This window comes from Peromyscus maniculatus, chromosome 4 (genome assembly GCF_049852395.1).
Source record: "Peromyscus maniculatus bairdii isolate BWxNUB_F1_BW_parent chromosome 4, HU_Pman_BW_mat_3.1, whole genome shotgun sequence".
Lineage (NCBI taxonomy): Eukaryota > Metazoa > Chordata > Mammalia > Rodentia > Cricetidae > Peromyscus > Peromyscus maniculatus.
Window position 1 is genome coordinate 143,278,220 of NC_134855.1, and position 9,191 is coordinate 143,287,410.

General features: G+C 42.3%; 1 protein-coding gene across 1 annotated transcript; it reads left to right on the forward strand.

Moving 5' to 3' along the window:
* Positions 1 to 4,465: 4,465 nt before the first annotated feature.
* On the forward strand, positions 4,466 to 8,167 carry LOC143273076 (WAP four-disulfide core domain protein 15A-like). The gene is made up of 3 exons (XM_076571191.1): positions 4,466 to 7,038; positions 7,150 to 7,307; positions 7,842 to 8,167. Exons 1-2 carry the CDS (start codon positions 6,954 to 6,956, stop codon positions 7,305 to 7,307), a joined length of 243 nt encoding a protein of 80 aa, XP_076427306.1. The 5' UTR covers positions 4,466 to 6,953; the 3' UTR covers positions 7,842 to 8,167.
* Positions 8,168 to 9,191: the final 1,024 nt, after the last annotated feature.

A 9,191-nucleotide genomic window follows, 5' to 3' on the forward strand; every position in this document is an offset into this window, starting at 1 on the left:
GACCTGGAGATAACTGTTTTAAGCAACGTAAGCCAGACTCAGAAAATCACTGCATGTTTTCTATCACATGTGGGATCTAGATTTTTTTTATTACACACAGTGTAGAGCATTGTGGCACGCTCCTCGGCCAGCGAGGAAGAACGACCACCACGAGAGGATTCTTCTCAGATCACACTTTATTGGAGCGCCTCTTGGTTAAGGGAGAGCGGGAGGTGAGGGGCCCCGAGAGCCAGAATGCAGCTGCTTATAAAGGGAATCAGGCAAACGTGCCGTACTGTGATTGGGTCCTGCCAGAATGCGAACATGGGGAGCCACGGGATAGGCTGAGGACATAAGGCCAATTACCATACTCGTGCATCATAGCCAAATACGGAGTTGTTTACAGCTAGGCTACCAGGAAGCCAGCGCCATCTTTGAATAGTGGCTCCCTACAGAGCATAGACACAGAAAGGGGCAATGGGAGGAGAGGAAAATCTTAGGGATGGGAGGAGAGAGGAAGAAAAGAAGGACCAACGGAATTCACATGACATGGAAGAAGAGAGAGGATTATTCAGACAGAGGGAGGGACCAGCAAAGGGAAGGCTAGAGGAGTATGGTGGGGGAGGGGGCGGGGACAAAAAAGGACAAAATGCTGAAACAAACACCAGCACTGTGTGTACTAGACTTTTAAAAATAACTTTAGGGCTGGCTCTAAAGATGGCTCAGCAGATCAAGGTGCACGATGCATAAGCCTGACAGCCAGAGTTCAATACCCAGAACCCAGGTAAACATGGAGGAAGAGAAACAGCTCCATAGACTATCTTGTACTTGGACTCCAACATGCATGCTATGGCAAATGCATTCATGTCCCCCATATACACTGTAAAAGACATGTACACAATGATTGATTGATTGATTGATAATTCACAAAGTAACAATTCTTAAAATATAGCATCATTAGTGACCCTCTTTCTCTAGGGAAGAAGTGTGCATGAGTAGTTCCTGGCTAGTAAGGTAGCCCAACAGTCAGCCTCTCAGAGTCACTGATTCCCTCCATCTTGATGCTCCTCAATTTCCCAAGATCCTGCCCTTAAATTTTGAAGGATGCTGCTTTCGCTTTTAGGCTCTAGAACGCTGACCTCTGTCTCTATATCACAGCCAGTAAAAGAGAAAGGGGTGAACAGACCTTTGGCTTTAAGATCATGTCTAGCTCCAAGGGAAGCTTTTTTAAAAAATAAATGAATGAATGAATGAATAAATTTATTTATTTTACACCACGGCCACAATTTTCCCTCACTCCTATCCTCCCAGTCCCTCCCTCAGCCCCTCCCCTTGTTCTCACATCCCAATCCACTCCTCCTCCATTTCTGCTTAGGAGCAGGCCTCCCATGAGTATCAACAAGATATGGCATATCAAGTTGCAGTAAGACTAAGAATTAAGTATTAAGGCTGGGCAAGTCGACCCAGTATGCCCTGGTCCCACTGTTAGGAGTCCCACAAGAGGACCAAGCTACACAACTGTAGCATATATGCAGAGGGCCTAGGTCAGTCCCATGGAGGCTCCCTGGTTGTAGATTCAGTCTCTGTGAGCCCCAAAGAGCCCAGCTTAGTTGATTCTATAGGTTTTCTTGCAGTGTCCTTGACCCCTCTGGCTCCTACTGAAAGACCCCAGCATACTTGCTTAGCCTAACGCCATTTCGAGTAAGGCCTGAAAAGCACGGGGAAAGTTCAGTTAGAGGACATGGGCACAGGAACAAACGGGGTATCTACGGTCGGCCACCTGGCCCCAGAACAGGGTACTAAAGGTCAGAAAAACAACTTGTAACCAAGTCAGCAGGCGTGTCGAGCTCGGGGAAAAACCACGAACTGTCCTGAGTTTGAACCTGGCCTCATTTGAATCGTCCAATCAGAACCCTGTAAACCATGCTTCTCGTGCTCCTGCTGCCCGACCCTATAAAAACCCTCCACTCCAGCCCGGTCGGGGCGCCAGTCTCTTGAGCTTCTTGAGTGACTGTGTCGCCCCGGGTACCCGTGTTCCTGAATAAAGCCTCTTGCTGTTTGCATCTGACTTATGGTCTCGGTGTGATCTCTGGGCGAGGGTCTCTCCAGAGGGAAGACTACCTTCAGGGGTCTTTCACTACAATCCTTTTTCCCCCTGTTCTGCAGGATTCCATGAACTCTGCCCAATGTTTGGCTGTGGGCCTGCATCTGTTTCCATCAGTTGCTAGATGAAGCCTCTCTGATGACAACTGGGCTAGGCACCAATCTGGTCACAGGAGATGGCCCGTTCAGGCTATGTATCTGCTATTGCTAGGAGTCTTAGCTGGGGTCATCCTTGTAGATTCTTGGGAGATTCCCTTGTACCAGAATTTTACTTGAGTCCAAAATGTCCCCCCTTTCCAGTAGTCTCTTTCAGTACTCTCCCTACCTCCCCCAACCTGATTGCCACCCACCCTTGGCCCACTCACAAAATCTCTTCTATTTCCCCTTCCCAGGGAGATCAGGGAATCCCCCCAAGACCTCTCCTTGTTACCTAGTCTCTATGGGTCTGTGGATTGTAGCATAGTTATTTTATAGCTAATATCTACTTAAAAGTGAGTATATACCATGTTTTTCTTCCTCAGTCTGGGTTACCTTACTCAGGATGAATTTTTTCTAGTTCCATCCATTTGCCTGCAAATTTCCTGGTGTCCTTGTTTTTAACAGCTGACTAATACTCTATTGTGTATATGTACCACATTTTCTTTATCCATTCCTCAATTGAGGGACATCTAGGTTGTTCCCAGGTTCTGGATATTACGAATAAAGCTGCTATGAACATAACTGAACTTCAGGTCTTTAAACAAAGAAATTGAAGAAGATCCAGAAGATGGAATGATCTCCCATGTTCATGGATCAGTAGGATTAACATAGTAAAAATGGCCATCTTATCGAAAGCAGTCTACAGATTCAATGCAATCCCCACTAAAATTCCAAAAAAAAATTATTTACAGACTTTGAAAGAATAATACTCAACTTTGTATGGAAAAACAAAAAACCCAGGATCAGTAAAACAATCCTGTGCAATAAAAGAACTTGGAGGTATCACCATTCCTGATTTTAAGCTCTACTACAGAGCATGGTATTGACATAGACAGGTGGATCAATGGAATCAAATTGAAGACCCAGGCATAAATCCATACACCTATGGACACCTGATTTTCAACAAAGATAGCCAAAATTACACGATGGAAAACAGAAAGCATCTTCAACAAATGGTGCTGCATAACTGGATGTCAGCATGCAGAAGAAGGCAATGGGGGCAAGGGAAGCTTTTAATGAAGTTAAACCAGAGAAGCCAGAAAAGAGAAAGGGAAGAAACACAGCAGACTTAGAAAAGGCAGGAATAAAACCATCCATAAGCTCTCTCTGGCCTTAAATTCTTAGATTTAAGAATTAAATTCTTATTTCCTCCCTCTGCCTGCTTTGGCATCAGTTTTCTTAGCTTTTTAAAAAATTTTTAATTTTAATTTTGTGTGTTTGAGTGTGTATACGTTCATGCAAGAGGGCAAAGAATTCAAGTCATGTATGCAGGTCAGAAGACAACCCTCTCTGATTCCATCATGGGATCTGAAAACCAAACTCCAGCCTCGAGGTTTGCACAGCAAGCGCCATTACCCAGTGAGCCATCTCACAAGCGCGTGTATGACATCATTAGCTCTAAAGCTATGTTACTAGCCTCTTCCACTAATTACAATCATTTTCTCTTTTCTGTTGTATTTTTGATAATTTATTACTTGAACATATGCTAGTTCTACCTATTTATTTTCTGCTCTTCCTTTTCTTATCGATACCTTTATGATTTCAATCTTAGTAAATATACTGAACTTTTTTGGTGGGCTTATATGGCCTCTCTTGGAGACTGTTTCATGGGCACTTGAGAAAAATGTATTAATACATTGTAATGTTTTGTGGTGGAATGCTTAACACACAACTCAGTGGTAATTAATCAGTACACTATTCAAGCTCTGTCTATTGGTGCCTCATCTCATTGCAGACTTTCTTCTACTCTCTTCAACTCAGATATCTGCATCATCTACTTGGATCTCTACCGACAACAGCATGCTATGTACAAGTTTCAGATACTTACACCTTCTCGTGGGTAAATCCTGGTGCAAGGGTACAAGAAGGCTGACACCCCAGTTTGACATAAAGATGGGGTGGGGCATGTTTCCCTCCTTTACTTTTTATTCAGGTCCTCAAATGATCCCCCAGTGCTCCTCGAGTCAGAAAGGTCGTTATCAATACACAAGGCTCTATTGTTTCATGGCAACTGTGGGTTAGTCTGTTTTATCTGACGCCACCTCGGTTCTTGTTTCTGTTATTGTCCTTCAGCTTGTTTGCATCTAAGTATTGGATATTTTTGATTACTGATTAACGTCCTTTTCGTCAGGCTTCACAAACTCCGTTTGCCTTTCTTGAAAAACAGGTCTTATGAAGACAATCTTCCTCAGTTTTTATTTCCATACAAGTGTTTTATCTGTCATTTACCGAGGACAGGTCTGCGGGGTGAGTATTTTTGATTGGCATGCTTCTGGGAAGTCTCCTAGCACTCCCACTGGAAATTCCTTCTATGTTGACTCCTCTGTTCTCTCACTGCCTTCGGATGATCCTCTCTGTCTTTGATCTTCAGAATTTTGATCAGAATGTTTCATGGTGTAAGATTAACCCCTGATAGAAGAAATTTGATCTCCTGAATCTGGACATTTTAGCTTTCCTTGGGTTTGCAAAGTCTCCTGGTATTGCTTCCTTGAAAGATTGAAAACAAATGATTTTCTCTGCTCTCTCTTGAATACCACTGACACAAACACTTGCCCTTTCCACGTTGTCTGGGGACGCATTTTTCTTTTTTGCTCTTTCTTCCAGGGTGACTACGCTTTCAAACAACTTGTCTGTGAGTTAACAGATTCTTTGGTTCGATCACTTCTAGCAATGCTCACAGTAGCATGCGTATCATTTCACATATTTTCTAACTTTCAAAATGGGAGTGGTAAAAGAGGAGATTAACTGAGTGCTAACGACCGGTTAGTTTATCAAAAGGGGGATCTGTGTGCTCAGTCTACATTCCGAGAAGTTAGGTAAGAAGTTAGGAGTCTATTAGTAAGGTTGTATAAGAAAGGAAGGTCTCACCCTAAATTACGCAAGAAATAAAGCTATCGCCTGACCTAGGAGACAGGTGTTGTTTCATTTGGCCTTGAATGCTTGATAGGCATTTTAGATAAATACACTGTTAGGAGTTCTTGGAAGCACACAAGAAAATCATTGTAGGAAACAGCTAATATATATGACAAAAGCTAAAATATCACCAAGACTTCTTAAGCCATGGCTTGACCTTTGGAGAAGTCCTTGACTTTTCCAAGTGGTAGTTTTGTGATAGCAGCTGAATTCCATTGTGTTTTCCTGTGGCTTGCAGCAAATTTAAAGCAAGGTTACAATGTAGCTTTCTTCCATGTAAGATCTTTTTCCATATTTGAGCATTCTAAAGTTGCAGAGAATAATAGACTTTTAAAAAACTAAGTCTTCTGGGACAGAGTGGCATTTTAAGATTTTGGCAGGTTAAACCAAGTAAAAAGAAATTTTCTTTAAAATGAAATCTCCAAGTCACCAGTGTCAAGATGACCCAGAGATGGAAGACAGCAGCACAAATGACAGCTGAATGATATATAGCTGGGAGATGGCTCAGTGGTTAAGAGTTCATACTGCTCTTACACAGGACTTGATTCCAAGCACACATAAAGGGCAGTTCCCAACCACCCATACATCTAACTCCTGAAGAATGCAATGCCCTCTTCCCGCCTCCCTAGGTACCTGCACTTACGTGCTCATACACACACACACACACACACACACACACACACACACACACACACACATCTGTGCAATTGGAAATAAAAACTAAATATTTTAAAAAGATTAAGTTTTCTTCCACATTGGATTCTAAGTCTCCTGAATGTAGCTACGAAGCTGTTTTGTTGTTTTGTTTTGGGTTTTGTTGTTGTTCTTTTTACATAGCTATTTTTTTTTTTTTTTGGTCATTGCCTACATAAGTAGATTATCAACTAAACAAATATCAAACACCTCACATTTTCATGGGCATGCAGAAAGAACCCAAGTGTTGTTTGTCTAGGTATCCACAGTCCAGCTTGGCCTCAAATTAGATTTTTTTTTTTTACTTCATCAACAACTGAAGCTTTTACACATTCATGATGATATTTAAAAAAAAGAAATTAAGAAATAAAATGTTAGTTAAGCATCTTAATCATGTGTTCCATGTAAACAGATATGTTTTGATAACTCTAATAGTATATTGCTAGGCCATTCTCCTCCCTAATTTTCGAGATGTCATGGGTGTTGTTTGAATATTGATGTGTGGGAAGTAAACTTTCAAATGCCCCCTTGAGGAATGCTGCTGGGCGGGGTGGGGTTCTGGTTTCTCCGCATGTTAAGTAAAAAGAAAGGGCTGTCCGGTCTTATGTAATAAAGAAATACATGTTTATTTATGTATTTCTTTTAATGTATGAGTGCTCTGGTGGCATGTGTATCTGCACACCAAATGGCACTGGACCCCCATCATAGATGGTTGGGAGCCACCATGTGGTTGCTGGGGAATTGAACTCAGGACCTCTGGAAGAGCAAGTAACCAGTACTCTTAACCATGGGATGATCACCCCAGGGGTTGGCCAGTCTTGATACCCAGAAAAAGTACTTTACTCTTACTGACTCTTAGTATCCTGCATGAAGCAGACCTAATGAAAAGGCCAATCTTGTGATACCCTGAGAAAAGGACAGCCCACCCAGACCCTAGAATGTTGTATCAAGGTGTTAATTCTGCTGTCCTACTCTGTGAAGCACAGGTCCTTCTGATGGTGGCCCTCCCATGAAGCTGACATAAACATCCCTGGCCTCCACATTCACCTGCACAGCTTTCTTGGGAGATGAAGTCACTTAGCCTTTCTCTACTCACAGTGACCGTCCTTCTTTGCTGTAACATAACTCAGCCTAGATTCTGGGAGAGAACAGGTAAGGCACAGTGCTTCTGGATCTGCTTGGTTAGGAAAGCCTTTCCTTTGATGAGTCCGTGGAACCACTTGGCACTGGTGCTTGGAGTCACCTTGTGGTATTCTTCTGCAGTTATAGTCAAATCTGGGTTTTGCCCAGAGTATCATCTTTCCTGCCCTTTTGTCCTCCTGTCCAAGTGCAAGCGTGACAGAGGCTGCAAGGGAAACAAAAAGTGTTGTTTCTACAACTGTCAGATGCGCTGTGTGGAGCCATGGGCGACTCTGGATTAGGTGAGCAGCCCCAGAAATGCTATTCTTGACACTCCTTCTGGAACCCTTGTGTGGAGTCCCTTGCCTTGTATGGAGCTGCAAACTGTCTGTACCTCTAGACAGTGTGGCAACCAGAGCATCTGAATTAATTAGGATTGTCCAGAGATTGTCCCCTTCACTAGAAAATGCACCACCATTGTATGGGTGGGCATCATATTACCCTTTCCTGAATACTAAGGACATCTGCATAAGATTATCCCTAAACTCCTCAACTGCTACTGGATGTTTCTTATGCTTATTTTCAGTTGCCCCTTTTCATATCTTATAGCAATGAAGCATTTCTCACTACACTTTAAATTATGAAGGAATTATGAACTTATAATTTCCCATTTGACTTGTTTAGAACCACACATGCTTAGCCCCTAATTCCCTGACAGCACATCTCGGTGTTCTTGGGAAGAGAGCACACAGTAGGAATCAGGGCACGGGCACTAGGTGACCCAGAACCATGGCCCCAGCACAGTTTGCATCCGTTCTTATCTCTGTTCTTTCTAGACAAAAATGAGAAGACGCATTTGGTACAGTCTTAGTCCAGAATATCTGGCCTCCAGTTCCTCCTCGGTCCTCACAGGCTCTTCAAAAAGCTAAGCATTTGGGGCTGGAGAGATGGCTCAGAGGTTAAGAGCACTGGTTGTTCTTCCAGAGGTCCTGAGTTCAATTCCCAGCGACCACATCATGGCTCACAGCCAACTGTAATGAGATCTGGTGCCCTCTTCTGGCCTGGAGGGATATATGCAAGTAGAACACTGTATACATAATAAATAATTTTTTTTTAAAAAAGCTAAGCATTTGTTAATATGAATACAAAACAAAGGAATAAAGAGTTGTGTATTTGTCTATTTTCTGTTGCGATTAAAGATAAAAACTACCTTAGGCTGGGATTTTAGAAACAAGAAATATTTACAGCCCAGCTTTGCAGGATCTACTTGAAAGAGTGCACACAAAACAGAAAGGAAGTTCCAGTATGGAGGATATAGGAAGAATTGATTTCACGAGAGGAATAGGAGAATTGTTAGATACTCTCCATTGATGTGACAAGATGCATGACCATAAGGAAGGAATGGGGTGTTTCCGATCATGGTTTGATGATGCTACCCATCACAGTGGGATTGGCACAGGGAACCTGATATCTGACAAATTAGACTTCAAAACTGGTCAGAGGAGATAAAGGGGGCCCTCTACATATTAATAAAGAGAACAATTCATCAAGAAGATATAATGATTGTGAATGCATATGCACAAAACACAGAGAAACCCAATTTCAAAAAACAGATACCAAAGGTCAGATGGGTCCAGATACTAAGATAGGGAGTGATTTTTCTAACCCATTCTCATGTCTAGATAGGCCATCCAAACTCACAGTCAAAAAGAAACTGCAGAGTTAAACTATGCTATAGATCAAATACACTTAATGGATACCTATAGGATATTCTACCCAATGGACTTTGTTCTCAGCAGAATTATCTAAAGCAGACTATACCATAGGTCACAAAGCAAATCTTAATAAATAAAAAGTAATCAAGATAATTTCTTGATATTATCAGACAACAGTACAGTGAAACTAGAAGTCAAGAGCAAGAGAAATTATACTTAGGACTGCATGATACATTCTTTTGTTTGTTTGTTTGTTTTTTGTTTTTTTTTTTTTTTTTCGAGACAGGGTTTCTCTGTGTAGCTTTGCGCCTTTCCTGGAACTCACTCTGTAGCCCAGGCTGGCCTCGAACTCACAGAGATCCGCCTGGCTCTGCCTCCCGAGTGCTGGGATTAAAGGCGTGCGCCACCACCGCCCGGCTGCATGATACATTCTTGAATGAAGAAAAAGGATCATAGAATGAAATGGGAATG